General features: G+C 45.2%; 1 protein-coding gene across 1 annotated transcript; it reads right to left on the minus strand.

Moving 5' to 3' along the window:
• Nucleotides 1-609: 609 nt before the first annotated feature.
• LAMTOR5 (late endosomal/lysosomal adaptor, MAPK and MTOR activator 5) lies at nucleotides 610-5,701 on the minus strand. Its single transcript, XM_073666845.1, has 4 exons — nucleotides 5,533-5,701; nucleotides 3,064-3,125; nucleotides 2,369-2,486; nucleotides 610-1,024 (listed from the first exon to the last, which is right to left on the minus strand). The coding sequence occupies exons 1-4, from the start codon at nucleotides 5,565-5,567 to the stop codon at nucleotides 964-966; spliced, it is 276 nt and encodes a 91-aa protein (XP_073522946.1). The 5' UTR covers nucleotides 5,568-5,701; the 3' UTR covers nucleotides 610-963.
• Nucleotides 5,702-18,954: the final 13,253 nt, after the last annotated feature.

The following is an 18,954-nucleotide window of genomic DNA, read 5'->3' on the forward strand; positions in this document are numbered from 1 at the left end:
TAATGATTCAGAGATGATCTGCAAAGAGGAGTGGACCAAAATTCCTCCTGACATGTGCACAACCCTCATCATCAACTACAAAAAACGTCTGACTGCTGTGCTTGCCAACAAGGGTTTTGCCACCAAGTATTAAGTGTGGTTTGCCAGAGGAATCAAATACTTATTTCTCACTGCAAAATGCAAATAAATTTATCTCATTTATACAATGTGATTTTCTTGGGATATTCTATCTCTCAATGTTAAAATTAACCTACCCTTAAAATTATAGATTGTCAGTGGCAAACTTACAAAAACAGCAAGGGATCAAATAATTATTTCCTTCACAGTATATTCAGGAATTTATTTATAAAGACATTTTGTTTATTTTTTTTTTATCCCCAGGGAACCCCTTTTAATATGTCTTTAGTTGCAATGCTCAATGAAAAGCTGCCTACATCAATCAATTGAATATCAGTGTGGACCCTTTGTGGTAAACTTTTGGTTTTATTCTTTTCAGTCTTTTCTTTTATGATAAATCATACTTAAGCTTCATTACAAATATATCTGCCCAAACTATGATCCATTAAGGTTCACACTTTTTGTGAAAAATATCAACTGATCTACCAAAAATTTATTGAACTCAAACTGATACCAAGGTTTATTAATCTTCATCAGCTATGTTAGAATCTATCGTCATCACTTTGAGATGGAGGAGTGACAATTAAAACAGATAGAAAAGCAAATGGAAACCGATGTCAGGGTTTTTTTTCAACAGATCTGCTGACCAAGCAAAAATAAAATGTTGCAGGTTGTGAAGCCAGTGTTTAATTTGTCAATTGATGATGGCTGGAGACCGGAATCTCCGACACTTATGGAATAGTCACAATGGGACATGTCAATAGTTTCAGGAAGGGTTTTCTCTCAAATCCAGATCTCCAAAAGGGATTTGTGTATCATGCTTTTTCTGTTTCCACAGGTAAACTCCTAGGAGGTCATTTTGTGAATCGCTACAGTCAAGCGGTCATGTTTCTTAATCATAATGGTTCTGTAGAGGAGAAAAAAGACAAGTGATCAGTTGTTTGTCATCCAAGCAACATAATAGTGATAATACAATTTTGCTTCTTCCTGGTGTTTTTTCATGCAAATATAAATACAGTGGAAAACTTCAAGTAAAAGAGCTTTCAGCAATTAATCACCCAAACAAAGGACTGATACAAAAGAAAAAAAAACAACCACTTTATGGCATAACGGGGTTCTCCAAGAATTAGTTTAATTGCACCAGTATGCTGGCAGGTGGGAGAAGGTTCGCAGGGCTCTGGTATGACCGCTATGGAGTATCGACGTGGCTGTTGGACCGGGTTCCTATGAATCTTTTCTCAGTTCAGCTTATACATAGTAGCTGCAAAATTAACTATTGTAACAAGCAGTTCCAGGTCTCATCTCACAGTGCTGTCAGCTCTCACCCACCCACCACACTAACTGCCGTGAAATGAGATCTGGAAGTGTTTGCAATGATACAGAACTCAGCTGTATCTCTGCACAGTAGCTGCATAGATCGGTGAGGAGAAAAGGGCGTGTTATTTTCTCCCCTGCATGACACTGCCTGCTTATGAATGGCCAATATCATACAGGGGGAAGAAGTACAGACCTCCAGAGCCAATTTTTGGTAACACCCAGTTACGGTTACATAAATTATAACCTAAATTATACAAGCTAGTATCTCTGCAACAAAGAGGTGAAATTAAAAAATAAAAATTAGGTTTTACTCAGCACTACAGACACTATTCCATGACATGGCCAGTATAACATGCTCAACCTGGTGAAAGGTCTTCAAATAATAATAATAAAAAAAATATATGCAAGTTTTGTATGGAGGTTGTCGTAGTGACCTGGAGAATCATGCTACTTGTTCACTACATGGTAAGAATGACCTATGTAAGACCAATGCCCCCCAAAAAATGGCAGAATGACTTTTTCACCATTTCACCTGACTTGGAATTTTTTTCCCATTTTTCAGTACATTGGTGTCATTCAAAACTACAACTCGTCCTGCAAAAAAACAAATCTCTCATATGTTTATGTGGACAAAAAAATAAAAAGAAGTTCTGTCTCATGGTACAACTGGAAAAAAATGGCCAGGTCCTGAATGGGTTAAAGGATCAGAGGCAGGGCTAGGTTTGGTGGAAGTAACACACTACAAGACTAGTCCTAGTTCATTTCCATATGACAAACTTTAAAACAGAAGTGCTTTTATTAAAACAGAAATGTTAGATTGGAACTTTAAAAGCTTTATTACACTGCTATCAGACTAGAATGGCGGTTTTCAACAGCTTTTTGTAAAGTTTACGTAAAGAAGTTCATGAAATATAGAAAGAAATAATTGTCCTACCCGCTGTCAGATTCCAGACAAACAACTGGCACATCAGTAGGGTCTGCTGTAAGCTTAGCAGCCTGTTGAGGGAGTATGGAGATAACACCAGCATGCTCATCCGAGAGACTTCCACAGCCTAAAAAAAGAGAGGACACTATTACATGTACTCGCCTAGATCCTCACTGACCACATAGAATTAGTCACATGTAGCTTGGACTGGCCCACAGATGGATAGTCATAGGTTGGGGGAACACTAGTTTAGTTCAGACTTGGAGTGGACCACAAGAGAGCAGGTAGATGCACCGGGGTAACCCTCTGCAGGAGTGGGCTCATCAGCCCCCTATATAGGCAGCAGTTGTCACAATACACTTGATTCACTATGTACAGACAATGGCAGCATCTCATCATCCATTTACCCAGGAAAATGTATGAATGAGGGTAATGTAATATTTGCATGTAGCTGAGCAGTGGGTCCTCAGAGTTCATTTTGCTGGTGGGAACTTGTTACCCCAGTCCTACACTTGCCACATGGCTATATGAGGTCCAGAGCAGATAGGACTGTGCTACAATTATTAAGCGACTATCTCTGGTCTCAATATAAAAATCATCTGACAGGTCGCCAGGCGTGAAGAAAGAACGACAAGCATATAGTTCATAGTTTTTCCTGACAGACGCTTTTTAAAATACAGTATGGCAGTACATAATAGACTTACACCCCAAATTCAGTCCTTGAGAATCCGTGCACAAAACTCCAACAATTGATGGGATTTTCATCCTGGAATTAAAGACATGAACCGAAATGTAACTGCATGATATAAAGTAAATATACAGTAAATCTCTTAATTAATGGAGTTTTCCACTTAAAATGTTTTTATGGTCATTGACTTACACTAAGAATAAATAAAATCTGAATTACTCATCCTCCCCCGGTCCAGCATTGTCTCTCTGCTACAACCCCTGTCCTTTTTTGAGAGGCTGCAGCGGTGACATCAGAGCAAACTTGGAAATGCGGAGGGTCAGTGACACCTGAGTACATTCTTTTTCCCTCGTTCATGGGTATGGCCATAAAAAAGATCTAATTTTCTCCATTTAAGGAGCTGGTGTTATGGTGACCATGTTGGCTATAAGGCTGTGTGCCCACAATGTGTTTTTGGTGCGTATTTGCAGCGCGTAAACGCTCCAGGAAAGCATTGCATACCTTATTCCATGACATTCTGCAAGTTCTGTGCACATGGTCAGGATTTTTTCTGCGCAGATTTTACTCGCAGACAAAATACGGACATGACCAATTCTTGTGCGTTTCTGCATGTGTATTTGCCTATACAATGCATTGGAAAAACGCATGTAAAAACGGCATGCGTTTTTCTGCCAAGGAGATGCAGAAATGCTCAGGAAAATTTCTGCTTCATTTCTGCATCGTGGGCACTAAGCCTTACAGTGACTCTGACCTAACGTTTATGACTCCTAAATAGTAAGACATCCCGCAGTCTGTGGCGGCATAACTTGGACAGATTTGTCATTGAGGATATACCATCTGAACAATGTTGGCAGCACAATGCGGGTGTATTCACACATATCATGCAGAATATCACATTCGTCTGAATAGGGCTCACAGAAATTCATGTGCCTCCTTTAGAATCAACCCCATTCAGATGAATACAACCACATTTTCCTTTATCAGTTCTCAGCTGGAGCAATCCCACCCCAGTACTGCAATACTTGCGGCAGTGCCACTCTGTCTGGAAGGGTTGTGTCAATTGCACAGGTGCAGTGGCAGCACAGGCTTTCTTGCTCATCAGGGGTCATGCAAGCCACTAGGGTTAAAGTTAAAAAGTATATATCACTAGAGATCAGAGGATCCATTAGAGTGGTCGGGAGGCTAGCGAATGTCTTACTTTCTGAGATCCCTGGTGCGGCTTTAAAGTACCCTGGCTGACGAGACATCACCCATGAGTCGCCCCGCAATGACAACATTGTGCCAGCCCAGCTATTCAATAGCCATGCCAGGGATCCTGGAAGGTGAGAGATTCGGGAGTCTCCTGTCCAGCAGCTAGACACTAGTGATAGATAGAGATTGGCAGATCGATTCCCTATCAACAATTGGAAGCTGCTCTTAGTTAGTTAATAAAAGATTTGACAGCCCCAGACTGGTGATTGTCTTTTGCAGATATGCCCAGAAGTGTCCCTAATATCCCCTGAAAGGTGGGAAGTCGGGCTGAACTGTCAGGTTGTGGGATCCTGGCATGTAACGCAGGGTCCCACAATTCCACTCAGCCGCTCTTGCAGTGAAAGAACGAGATCTTGCTTTCCGCACTAATCCAGCGCTGCGGTGTACTTTACTAAGCTGTTAGGGGCCTTCACATTGCGTTTTGTCACACATGAGGTGGCCCGTCAGGTCTTATGTCCAAAAAAAAAGAAAATACGAGCGTATGCACTGACGGGGCCATAGACTACAATGTTGCTGAAAGAGTGAGCGTATGCACTGACGGGGCCATAGACTACAATGTTGCTGAAAGAGTGAGCTTGCGCTCTGACGTGCACCATTTTTGGGCGTATATGCCTGCTGGTGGTGGGCACTCAGACACAGTCTAAGTCTGAGCTTCCACCTCCAGTAGGCATATACGCCCAAAAATGGTGCACGTCAGAGCGCAAGCTCACTCTTTCAGCAACATTGTAGTCTATGGCCCCGTCCGCACATACGCCCAAATCCCGTTTTGCAGGGTTTCAGACATAAACCCCGACTGGGCTACTCAGCGTGTGACAAAACGCAATGTGAATGGCCCTACTGTAGCAGGCAGCGCTGGGTCACTGTGAGGAGGGAGATCTAGGCCTTCACTGCCAGGCTGGGGGTCTCACACACAGGAAGCTGGGCCTGCCTGGTAGAAGGTGGGGCCCTTTATAGGGACATTAGGACACTTCTGACAATAACATTTAATAAACTGGGCCAGCCCACTGGTAAATAAAGGGGGCAGCCACTGACTAGTGACAGGGGCTCCTGAACCGCTTCCTAGACTGGAAATGAACATCTAGTAATGGGAAGCCGACTTATCTGCCAGCGAGTAACACATCTAATTGAACAGGTTAGGAGGGCTGCCGGCCATGGGGGGCAGCACTCGGCGATGGGGGGGCACACGGCCGGTCAGCGGGAGGCGGCAGCACACGGCGGTGTCAGAGCCACTTACGTCTCCTCCAGGTGCTGCTCCAGAGCCGACTCCATCTTTACAGGAAGATGTTAGCTAGAGGTAAAGGAGCTTTGTTGCTGATATGATCATGTGATTAGATCACAAGCACGAAAGGAATCAGGCTACTGGTGAGCGCAAGGACCGGTGATGACGTCATGAACATGTGATCAGTCACGTGTAAGTTTTCTGGGCGTGGTCAGCTGATCGGGAAGTTGCGTGTAACTTTACAAAGTGCAGCAGAAAGGAGCTGGAAGCATAAGCCAGTAAGAGGAGAACCTGCAGCCTGTCCGTGGGCTGGATGTGGCAGAGCTCGGGTCGGGTGGTCTTCCATACACACTGTGGGCTCCATGTGGCAGAGCTCGGGTCCGGTGGTCTTCCATACACACTGTGGGCTCTATGTGGCAGAGCTCGGGTCGGGTGGTCTTCCATACACACTGTGGGCTGGATATGGCAGAGCTCGGGTCGGGTGGTCTTCCATACACACTGTGGGCTCCATGTGGCAGAGCTCGGGTCCGGTGGTCTTCCATACACACTGTGGGCTCTATGTGGCAGAGCTCGGGTCGGGTGGTCTTCCATACACACTGTGGGCTGGATATGGCAGAGCTCGGGTTGGGTGGTCCTCCATACACACTGTGGGCTCCATGTGGCAGAGCTCGGGTCCGGTGGTCTTCCATACACACTGTGGGCTCTATGTGGCAGAGCTCGGGTCAGGCTTTCTTCCATACACAATGTTACATGATGCCGGTCTCAGAATTGGCGCAGAAGGTCTGGCTTCTCGGGTACAGGTGGGAGGAATGAGGTAAACAGGTGGGAGGAATGAGGTAACATGGGATAGCAGCATGGCGGGGCTTATGACTCCCCCTCCGTTGTGGCGCTGCTGCTCCAGTGCTCCCTGCTGTGTACAACGCTGACTACCTATGTATATAGCCACCTGCGGGGCTGCAGACAGCCAGTAATGTATTTTATCCTCTCATCACATTGTCCCCAATATTACCGTATTTTATTAGCATTTACTTCAGATATTTGATAACAATTGTGAAATATTAAAGGGGTTTTTCTACTTTAAGACAAGTGGTCCCCAAACGCTTTATATACATCAACAGACCAGTTCTGCATCCTACAAAGACACACAGGAAACGGAGCTGCATCTTCTAAGAAAGAAGCAAGTGTGAACAGGTGCAAGCTGCCGTGCCTATGCTATATACAATTCATTGAGTGCAGCAGCGCACTGAGATGTAAGCAAACATTAAATATGTGAAAATTACACCGCATCACTGCAATATAGTATATACTTATACAATTAAGCTACTTGGACAATTTGTGTGTGCCCACCAGCCACATCAAGGCAACATTTCAGTGTACTGCTGCCATCTATTGTTTGCAGTTATTCATCCACTCTGGATCAGTCTGGGACCGGCTGTCTGCCGCTGCTCCAGGCACAGTGTTTCGGCTGCAGTGGTGACCTCATGTAAACCACCACATCACCGCTGCATTCAATCACTGAGTTCAGCGGCTTGTGCTGTCTACATCAGCAGTGCTGCTGAGCACAGTGATTGGCTGTAGCGGTAATGTGAGCTGTTGATGTAATATCACTGCTGCAGCCAAAATACTGATAGCAGAGCAGCTGTGGAGAGCCGATGCTGGACCTGGGAAGGAGATTACTGTGTCTCTATGCCTCAGTCACTCCAAGTCTATTCTTGCCTTGGTCATTCCAAGTCTATTCTCCGTCCAGGCTTCTACGATTCGGTCACTCCAAGTCTATTCTCTGTCCAGGCTTCTATGCTTCGGTCACTCCAAGTCTATTCTCTGTCCAGCGCCATCACCTCCTGCTTGACTCACAGCCTCTGCCTGAATTCGCACAGTATAAAAGGAGGCAGTAATGGGTGGGGAATAGAGCTTGAGTGACAGAAGCTTTGGATCTACAAGTAGTTCTTCAGCCTCATTTACATATCAATTCAAATGCTGATTTCTCAGTAACAGAGGAAGGGACTAACCATGTAAATGTATTTCCGGACTTGTCTTTGAAAGAGCTACTTATGTGTATAAATAGTTTGGGGTGTGAAATCTGCTGACAGATTCCCTTTAAAGGGGTTATCTGGCGATTTCCCGAGCCACTGTTTTCCACATTGGAGTGGTGTTTATGATATTACAATTCGCACACATGCCAAGACACGTACATGATAGCAGGTATTCTGCCCATGTCCTGTTCATAAGAAGTAGTAGTGGTACATTTATAATACACATTATATCTAGGTGAAATGCTGTACACATCGTGGAAGTTGATGCTTGTTAGGCTCAACGATCCTGAGAGTGAACTATAGCAATGCTTTTATATAATCAGTCTATGCTGCATTGGTTTGTGCTGTTCCAGCATGATAATAGTGCAGCCACATGGTAATAACGATCTCTCTTTGTCACCACATAGCAATAGTGCCCTGTTTTCGCTCAAACATAGTAATAGCGCCCCTGTGCCTCTCACTGGAATAGTTCCCTTTTAGCTCTTTTACACATTACTTCCATATTATGACATGTGATCCCCCACAAGTTCTCTGAGAATGCACCATACAGGACAGGGAACAGAATAGGACTGCACTGCATCCAGAGCGTCTAAAGTATCTTTAGTTGTATCCACCATCTTAAAAGAACTCCGATACAGTTAAATCCATCCAATGATGAGAATGAAAACAACAAAACATTAGACTCTACTGTTGTGCAAATATTCTGCCAGCAACAGCTATGAGTTTAGAGATAAAGGCTTAAAGGGGTTGTCTGCTCTTAAAGGGGTTTTCCCACGAACAAAAGTTAATTTTAAAAATTGTCTGTGTCTGACCGTGTACGGAACATACCACATCTACTGGGCAGGGGAGGAAGCAAAAGACAATACTGACATTACAGCCGGGGATCGCAGAGGATTCATTTTGTGAGATAAAATATTGTTTAAAAACAGGCAGTGAAAGGTTTTATCTCACAAAATGAATCCTCTGCGATCCCCGGCTGTAATATCTGTATTGTCTTTTGCTTCCTCCCCTGCTCAGGAGATGTGGTATGTTCCGTACATGGTCAGACACAGACAATTTTTAAAATGAACTTTTGTTCATGGGAAAACCCCTTTAAACTACAAGTCTGCGGACACTCTATGTGACTGCAGGCTTGTGAATTCTCACATTGTGTGCTGTGAGGATTTTCCAATGCCGGGAGGGGGCAGTCATGTGACCACAAGTATTCGATATGCATACTCATGGCCACATTCCGACAAGACTGTTTCCAGCCTCGCTTAATAAACTTGCATTGAGCGAGGCCGCACCCAACTAGTTGGAATGTAGCCGGGAGTGTGCATATCACATACTTGTGGTCACATGACCGCCTGCCCCCAGGGCTGGCACCGGAGAATCCTCACAGCATGCAGGCATTGGGGAAGAAGAAAATTGCACTGAAATGCATGTCAGGGTCTGACACCACATCAAGAAGGAAGTAATGACACAGGCACGGTGGCTCAGTGGTTAGCACTGCAGCCTTGCATCAGAGGGTTCAAATCCCACCAAACACAACATCTGCAAGGAGTTTGTATGTTCTCCCCGTGTTTGTGTGGATTTCCTATGGGTTCTCCGGTTTCCTCCCACACTCCAAAGACATACTGATAGGAAATGTAGATTGTGAGCCCCAATGGGGACAGTGCCCATAATGTCTGTAAAATTGTTTGAATTGTAAAGCGCTGCGGAATATATTGGCGCTATATGAATAAAAAGAATATTATTTATTGACTATAACCCCCTATTAGAGTCTATAGGTGGGTAACATTACAAATTAACACAGCGCTGTGCTGTTTACATGACCCGATATATTGTCTATTGGACTTACTTTATATGTGTCATTTATTTGTGCAGTATATATATATTGTGCTAATTTGACTTTTTTTGGATACATTCTGTTTCCCCCACTAGCCCATTATAGTAGATCATATCATATTTTTTATTTATTTATGAGATTTCTACATCCACCTCCTGCTACATGTAACTTTGTGTTTTGTGGTACCACCTACTGGTTTCCCACTTTTTCACTATTTTTAAGTAATTTAATGAATTTTCTTTTTGTCTTCAATAAAGCTTTACCTTTAATTATATTTTGATTCTCTATGTACAGTTTTTCCTGTAGGCTTCTTTCATGACACTCCACATGACCTATATTCTGCTGAGAACCCCCTGCTGCAAACAGGTAATTACAGTTGGTTATGTGATGGATCACAGACACCAATTCCATGCACAGCTTGCAAAAGAATGTGGAAGGCGACAGATTTACGGTCTGCTTTGTTCCCATTCCAGTTATGAATATTGGGCTTTTCATGAACGGCGTAGATCCTACAGTTATGGTAAACATATTTTTTGCATTGCGGCGAACGTAACGCATTGACTTACATCACCGAGCTCTCGCATCAGTCCCGAATTAAAATTTCACAGTTGGTTAAAATTACATATGCCCTGTTTCCTATCTTTGGAAAGGTAAAATCATAATAGAAAATATGAAATATACAAGTGCTTCTCACTAAATATCATCAAAAAGTTAATTTATTTCAGTTCTTCAATATAAAAAGTAAAACTCATATATAGAGTTATATATATTATTATAGTGATCTATTTCAAGTGCTAATTTCTGTTAATGTTGATGATTATGGCTTACAGCCAATGAAAACACAAAAGTGATTATCTCAGTAAATTAGAATACTTTATAACACCAGCTTGAAAAATGTTTTTGAAATCCTAAATGTTGGCCTACTGAAATGTATGTTCAGTAAATGCACTCAATACTTGGTCGGGGCTCCTTTTGCATCAATTACTGCATCAATGCGGCGATGGAGGCGATCAGCCTGTGGCACTGCTGAGGTGTTATGGAAGCCAGGTTGCTTTGATAGCAGCCTTCAGCTCGTCTGCATTGTTGGGTCTGTTGTCTCTCATCTTCCTCTTGACAATACCCCATAGATTCTCTATGGGGTTAAAGTCAGGCAAGTTTGCTGGCCAATCAAGCACAGTGATACTGTTGTTTTTAAACCAGGTATTGGTACTTTTGGCAGTGTGGACAGGTGCCAAGTCCTGCTGGAGAATGAAATTTCCATCTCCAAAAAGCTTGTCGGCAGAGGGAAGCATGAAGTGCTCTAAAATTTCCTGCTAGACCGCTGCGCTGACTTTGGTCTTGATAAAAAACAGTGGACCTACGCCAGCAGATGACATGGCTCCCCAAACCATCACTGATTGTGGAAACTTCACACTAGACCTCAAGCAGCTTGGATTGTGTGCCTCTCCACAATGCAAAATTTATTTTAATCTGAAAACACCACCTTGGACCACTGAGCAACAGTTCAGGTCTTTTTCTCCTTGGCCCAGGTAAGATGCTTCTGGCATTGTCTATTGGTTATGAGTGGCTTGACACAAGGAATGCGACACTTGTAGCCCATGTCCTGGATACGTCTGTGTGTGGTGGCTCTTGAAGCAATGTCTCCAGCAGAAGTCCACACCTTGTGAATCTCCCCCAAATTTTTGAATGGCCTTTTCTTAACATTCATTTCAAGGCTGCGGTTATCCCAGTTGCGTGTGCACCTTTTCCTACCACACTTTTTCCTTCCACTCAACTTTCCATTAATATGCTTGTATACAGCACTCTGTGAACAGCCAGCTTCTTTAGCAATGCCCTTTTGTGGCTTACCCTCCTTGTGGAGTGTGTCAGTGACTGCCTTCTGGACATCTGTCAAGTAAGCAGTCTTCCCCATTATTGTGAAGCCTACTGAAACAGACTAAGGACCTTTTAAAATCGGAAGCCTTTGCAGGTGTATTTTGTTAATTATTCTAATTTACTGAGATAATGACTTGTGTTTTCATTTGCTGTAAGCCATAATCATCAACATTAATAGAAATAAACACTTGAAATAGATCACTATGTTTGTAATGACTCTATATAATATATGAGTTTCACTTTTTGTATTGAAGAACTTAAATAAATTAACTTTTTGATGATATTATAATTTAATGAGAAGCACTTGCATATCTCCCGCCTGGGAACTCCAGGGGCGAAGGCATCCTGAATGGAGATCTCTTAATTTTTGGGACCCTAACCACATCCCATCACCAGCCCCCATATGAGCTCACTGAAAAGAGGTATGTGGGCGTGTTTTCTATCTACTGAAAGCAGAGGGTTGAGTTTTTGTCATTGTCCATCCTAGAAGATACAGTGCTCTGTGGTGCTGTACTGTTTTCCTAAAAGGAGTGCTTCCCTCTACTACAATCCGTGACACAGGTACTTTCTTTTATTCCTTTTTATTTTATGTGATTGTATATACCGTATTTTTTGTTCCCATTCTGTAACATCTTTGTATATTTTTATAATCACTGCCTACTTTTCTGATAAAGTATATAAAATTGAATATCTCTGTTCATCTTGCTCTGTAAACCGAACCCCTGAAGCCATACGCTAGCTGTAATGGTTATTCAATCAGCGTGTATAAATGATTGGTGATGGCAGCTAGGCTGCTAGTTCCTTTTGTTATTGTAGAGTTTGGCTGTGACCATACCAGGGTATATATGTGTGTGTATATACACTGCTCAAAAAAATAAAGGGAAAACACAAATCTAACACATCCTAGATCTGAATGAATGAAATATTCTCATTGAATACTTTGTTCTGTACAAAGTTGAATGTGCTGACAACAAAATCACACAAAAATCATCAATGGAAATAAAATTTATTAACCAATGGAGGCCTGAATTTGGAGTCACCCCAAAAATTAAAGTGGAAAAACACACTACAGGCTGATCCAACTTTGATGTAATGTCCTTAAAACAAGTCAAAATGAGGGTCAGTATTGTGTGTGGCCTCCACGTGCCTGTATGACCTCCCTACAACGCCTGGGCATGCTCCTGATGAGGTTGCCAATGGTCTCCTGTGGGATCTCCTCCCAGACCTGGACTAAAGCATCCGCCAACTCCTGGACAGTCTGTGGTGCACTGTGACGTTTGTTGGTGGAGCGAGACATGATGTCCCAGATGTGCTCAATCGGATTCAGGTCTGGGGAACGAGCGGGCCTGTCCATAGCTTCAATGCCTTGTTCCTTCATCGTGCAGGAACTGCTGACACACTCCAGCCACATGAGGTCTGGCATTGTCCTGCATTAGGAGGAACCCAGGGCCAACCGCACCAGCATATGGTCTCACAAGTGGTCTGAGGATCTCATCTCGGGACCTAATGGCAGTCAGGCTACCTCTGGCGAGCATATGGAGGGCTGTGTGGCCCTCCAAAGAAATGCCACCCCACACCAAACCGGTCATGCTGAAGGATGTTGCAGGCAGCAGATCGCTCTCGACGGCGTCTCCAGACTCTGTCACTTCTCACATGTGCTCAGTGTGAACCTGCTTTCATCTGTGAAGAGCAGAGGGCGCCAGTGGTGACTTTGCCAATCCTGGTGTTCTGTGGCAAATGCCAAGTGTCCTGCACAGTGTTGGGCTGTGAACACAACCCCCATCTGTGGACGTTGGCCCCTCATACCACCCCTATGGAGTTGGTTTCTAACCGTTTGTGCAGACACATGCACATTTGTGGCCTGCTGGAGGTCATTTTGCAGGGCTCTGGCAGTGCTCCTGTTCCTCCTTGCACAAAGGCGGAGGTAGCGGTCCTGCTGCTGGATTGTTCCTCTCCTACGGCCCCCTCCACGTCTCCTGGTGTATTAGCCTGTCTCCTGGTAGCGCCTCCAGCCTCTGGACACTACGCTGACAGACACAGCAAACCTTCTTGCCACAGCTCATATTGATGTGCCATCCTGGATGAGCTTCACTTCTTTAGCAACTTCTGTTGGTTGCAGAGTCCATCTCATGCTACCACGAGTGTGAAAGCACAACCAACATTCAAAAGTGACCAAAACATCAGCCAGAAAGCATTGGTACTGAGATGTGATCTGTGGTCCCCACCTGCAGAACCACTCCTTTATTGAGGGTGTCTTCATACTTGCCAATAATTTCCATCTATTGTCTATTCCATTTGCACAACAGCATGTGAAATTGATTGTCAATCAGTGTTGCTTCCTAAGTGGACAGTTTGATTTCACAGAAGTTTGGTTTACTTGGAGTTATATTCTGTTGTTTAAGTGTTCCCTTTATTTTTTGAGCAGTGTACATATACAATACAGACCAAAAGTTTGGACACTGAAAATTGTACATGCACACTGAAGGCATCAAAACTATGAATTAACACGTGGAATTATATACTTAACAAAAAAGTGTAAAACAACTGAAAATATGTCTTATATTCTAGGTTCTTCAAAGTAGCCACCTTTTGCTTTGATGACTGCTTTGCACACTCTTGGCATTCTCTTAATGAGCTTCAAGAGGTAGTCACCGGAAATGGTTTTCACTTCACTGGTGTGCCCTGTCAGGTTTAATAAGTGGGATTTCTTGCCTTATAAAAGGGGTTGGGACCATCAGTTGTGTTATGCAGAAGTCAGGTGGATACACAGCTGATAGTCCTACTGAATAGACTGTTAGAATTTGTATTATGGCAAGAAAAAAGCAGCTAAGTATCCCACAGCTGTCACGGTGAAAAGCTTGCTGCATGTCACAGAAGCCAGCTGATGAGACTACTCCCATCATCTAGTGCCCGCTCTCACTGTTAACAGTGATCGCAAGCTCCGCTGATGAAAAGAGTAGTCTTATCAGCCGGCGATTGTGCAGTGAAAGTAAAAAAAAAAATTAAAGTTAATAAATAATTATTTAAGTAAAAATAAAAAACACATTATACTCACCTACACCTAATCGCCGAGGGCCTTGTCCCCTGTAAAAAATAACAAATAAAAAAACACTATATACTCACCTTAACGCCGATACCCATGTCTTCTGTAATAAAGAAAAAATAATAAACCTCCAAAATCCTCACCTATCCGTCATCCTGAGTATCCCACGCAGATCTCATGAATAGAATAGCCACGTCGTGAGATGTGACTGCTCTGTTCAGCAGCCGGCAATACACTGACAGGAGCATCATCGCTCCCGCAATGTACAGCGTTGACCTGTAGGGAGAGAGGTCACACGATCAGCTGATGAGCTCATGTGACCTCACTTACTGCACGTACATGTAACTGTAGTTCACAGCTTCCAGGTGTTCAAGCAGCTGGAAAGTCCATTGAACTTAAAACGTCTCTCAAAGTTTCCCATGGGTTTTCTGGGCCTCGCAGCTGTTGGGAGACTCGGTGGCTCTGAACTCTGATTACCTGAGTTCAAGCCACAGGGTCTCACTGTAGATCTAGTGCCAGACTGTTGAAAGCCGGAGTGCTGGGTACTGAGTGCACCTCACATCCTTGTCGCCTGGTCTCCCTGACATCAGAGCGAGCAGGGGACAATGATGGGAGTTGTCCTCCTCACCCACAGTGTACATTATGTGTAGAATCAAGAATTATGGAAAAAAAAAAAAAAAAAACAACGTGAGCTCCCACCGATTATTCATAACCAGCACAGGAGAGCCAAACATGTTCCCTGGCTATTAATAACAGCTCACAGCTATTTGCTTAGCCTTTATTGGCTAGATTACAGGGGGACCCCAGAAAAAATTTACCTGGGGTCCCCCTATAAAAATCTAACCAGCAAAGGCTACGCAGACAGCTTTAGGCTGATATTAATAGCCAGTGATGGGGCCATGGATCATTGCCCCCTCAGGGGCTAATAACTAGTGTTGAGCCACCCCCGTAGTGTTTGAGTTTGGTTCGTCGAACACCTTCGAACACCGTTAAAACCAATGGCAGGCAAACAAAAACACATAGAAACACATAGAAAACACCTTCAAAGGTGTCCAAAAGCTGACAAACTGCTCAGAAGACACAACTAACACATGGAAAAGTGACAAGTACATATAGTCATGCGAAAAGAAAAGAGGTGGAGGAGTAAAAGGAGGGGGAGACACAGATATAGGCATGTCATGCCCTTCTAAAACCAAAAAAGTGTGAAGCCGACACGGCCAGTCCGTTCCTGCCCGTGCGACCTCCGTGTCGCCGGGTTTGTGCCAGAGCCGCGGTGGACCCTGACGGCCAGCCCCCCTCTCCCAATACTGGTGCCTGTCCGCTGGTGGGTCGAGCCCCCCCGCGGTGGGGGGGTTGTAACATCTGCAGAAGAAAGACCATCTTCCAGCCAAACTAAGATGTCTACTTCTTTTCGTGGACAATGTGATACGATCCCTTTCTTACGGACACGCCCATCGCTACAAATTCCAGATGAGGCACAAAAACAGCAGGCGCTTCAACGTATATCAAGTGCTCCTTCAAGTGGGCTCTCCTCCACCTGAACTTCAACATCACAAATACTCCAGTCCTCAGAGGTGTCACCCCAATCGCACTTGCTTCCTCACAGCTCCCAAGTCTCCAGCTGCCCGTCTGAGTATGGGGTAACACAGATGGTTGAGTCTGCACAGCTGTTTACTCATACTATAGCCTGGGAAACGGAGGTCTGCTCCAGAGCTTCTGTTAATCCAGACGAGGAAATGATCTGCACTGATGCCCAGAATCTTTATGAGTCGGAACCAGGACCAGATGAAGAAGGTTCTGAGCATAATGTAGACCCTCGTTCCCAAACTGTAACTCCTGTTGATGGAGACAATGATGAAGACGATGATGAGACTCAAATACCTGATTGGAGCGACAACTTGACTTTTCGGTCAGGGCAGGAAGAGGTTGGCTCTGAGGACGATGGGTGTGAGAACACACAGGGTGATGATGACGAGGTTGGAGATCCCACTTACTGGCAACCCACAGTCAGCCAGTCGATGAGGTCAGCAGAGGAGGTGGAGGAGGATGCTAGTGATGACGAGGTTAGGTTGCGCCTTCCTGGACAGAGACGGAGTACTGGAAGCACATCAACAACTGCATCCTCAACTACAATTCTGCCTCTGACCACAAGTCGTAGTGGCTCTTCAGGTCGCATGGGCTCTAAGCCTTGCATAGCCTGGGTATTTTTTCAGATCCATAAGGATTACCCAACTCGTGTTATCTGTAATATTTGTCACCAAAAGCTAAGTAGAGGCCAAAAAATCCATAGTTTGAGTACTTCATGCATGAACCGTCACATGGATATGAAGCATAAGTTGCAGTGGAAAGCTCACTGTGCTACAATGCGGCCTAGCGGGCCGGGCCAACCACCGTCTGCCCCATCTTGTGCATCCGCGGCCTCTTCATCCTCTGTGACTGGGGGGACAGCAGTCACACATGTTTTTGGGCGCAGACCTGCCACCTCTTTACGCGCAACAGCCAGTGTGATTGGCAGGTCATCATTTCATTTGGAAGTGGAAACACAAGCTGGTGTTGAGCGCTCTCCGACATCGAGAGCACCACCTTTGGATCAAGGCAACCTAACTTTTCCGCCTGCATCTTCACAGACCAGCAAGTTTGCCGGGGACACCCTACTCAACCCCGTCTAAGCACAACAGCCAGCCCTCGGTCCCTCAGATGTGGACAAGTAAAAGACCATTTCCTCCTAGCCATGACAAAGCTAAGAGGTTGAGTTTCACCATCTGCAAGCTCTTGGCTACAGATATCAGGCTTTTCTCCTGGTGGACACAGAGGATTTTCATGACATTATGTCCGTCGCAGTGCCCCAGTACCAGATGCCCAGTCGGCACTACTTCTCAAAGAAAGGTGTGCCTGCGCTCCACCAGCATGTCGCACACAACATCACCGCTTCTTTGAGAAACTCTGTGTGTGACAGGGTGCATTTCACCACAGACACTTGGGCGAGTAGGCATGGACAGGGGCGTTACATGTCGTTGACTGGGCACTGGGTAACTATGGTGACAGCAGGACAAGGGGCTGCTGTCCAAGTCTTGCCGTCCCCATGAGTTGTACGTCAATCCTCTTTATCTAGAAGTTCCTCCACTGCTTCTGCCTCCTCAACCTCCTCTCGGTCCTCCACCTGCACCCAAAGCCTGTCTGGTAATGCCACCCGCTTTCTAACTGCGCAGAAGGAATCCTGCACACCTCCTTACTATGCTGGCAGCAGAGCTCAATGGCATCAGGCCGTGTTTACTTTGAAATGTCTGGGAAATGTGAGTCACACAGCTGAGAAGTTGTGGTCAGCTCTGGAGACCCAGTTTCATGAATGGTTGTCTCCACTGGACCTGCAACCAGGGAAGGCTGTGTGCGACAATGCTGCAAACCTGGGTGCGGCCCTTCGCCGGGGCAATGTCACACATGTGCCTTGTATGGCTTACGTGTTGAACCTGGTTGTCCAGCAATTTTTAGCCCACTATCCCGGAGTAGATGGTCTTCTGCAGAGGGCACAGTCGCTGTGTGCTCACTTCCGCCGTTCACATCCCGCAGCTCAACGACTTACATCTCTACAGAAGTCGTTGGGCCTGCCAGTTCACCGGCTGAAATGCGATGTGCCAACACGGTGGAATTCAACTCTGCACATGTTGCAGCGACTGTGGCAGCACCGACAAGCCCTGGTGCAATACGTTCTGACGTATAGCCTGGGCCAACGAGATCCAGAGGTGGGGCAAATCAAACTGCAGGAGTGGTCTCAGATCAGGGACCTATGAAGTTGACGCGCCCCCTGGGCTGTGGGGTACCCGGAGCCGGGCCGGTAGACGCTGGGGGTTATAGTCACTGTGGCGGCGACCCGGTCTGTGACCCAGGGCAGTCAATCCAAGGGTAATTTGTATATATGGTGTGATGAAAGCCGGCCGGTGGGTGCAGCTCTCTGGCGCCCCCTTACCTCTCAGGTCAGTCAAGGTACTGCACCTAGAGAAAGTAGTGCCAGGAAGCTGCAACCAGCGCAGGGAACACGGTAGTGTGTTATCCCTTCAACGTCACTAAACCGTAACGTCACTACACAGCACAACTCGCTAGCGCCCTCTTAGCCTCAGGTCAGTCAAGGAACTGCACCTAGGATAAGCGGTCGCCAGGGAGACTGTCCTGTAACCTACTGGGTATCGGGGCCCTCTGTAGTGAGGGCGGTATATATATCTTCCTTGGCCGCGCCAGGAATATATATATCTGAACCTCCGACCGTCACTACCAGCCTTCCCCAATCCCCAGTTGGTATGCTGCCACCAGTCCCTATTTTAGATATACGCCCAGTCCGTGAATGGGCCTATATCGGGTCAGGAACCAACCCTGGGTAGCGTTTTTGGCTTGAGCCGAGCTCACACGGACGTGCGTTCGTTATGCAGAATAAAAGGCAGGCCCACAATTACTTGAGGTAATTGATTATAATAATACACTAGATACACGATATACAACTAAATATACACAGGTATAAGGTCAGGCTAAACTATACAACAATGGAATACAACACACAGAATCACCACAGCATATCAGTTACCGGTTTCTTGATTTTCTTGTGACGCAGGGAGAGGATTCTGCGGTCGCAGGCACGGTTCTTTGTTACAGGCTGAGGCCTACCACCG

The sequence above is a fragment of the Phyllobates terribilis genome, unplaced genomic scaffold (assembly GCF_046119375.1).
Source record: "Phyllobates terribilis strain yellow unplaced genomic scaffold, ASM4611937v1 Scaffold_2__4_contigs__length_985480577, whole genome shotgun sequence".
Taxonomy (NCBI): Eukaryota; Metazoa; Chordata; class Amphibia; order Anura; family Dendrobatidae; genus Phyllobates; species Phyllobates terribilis.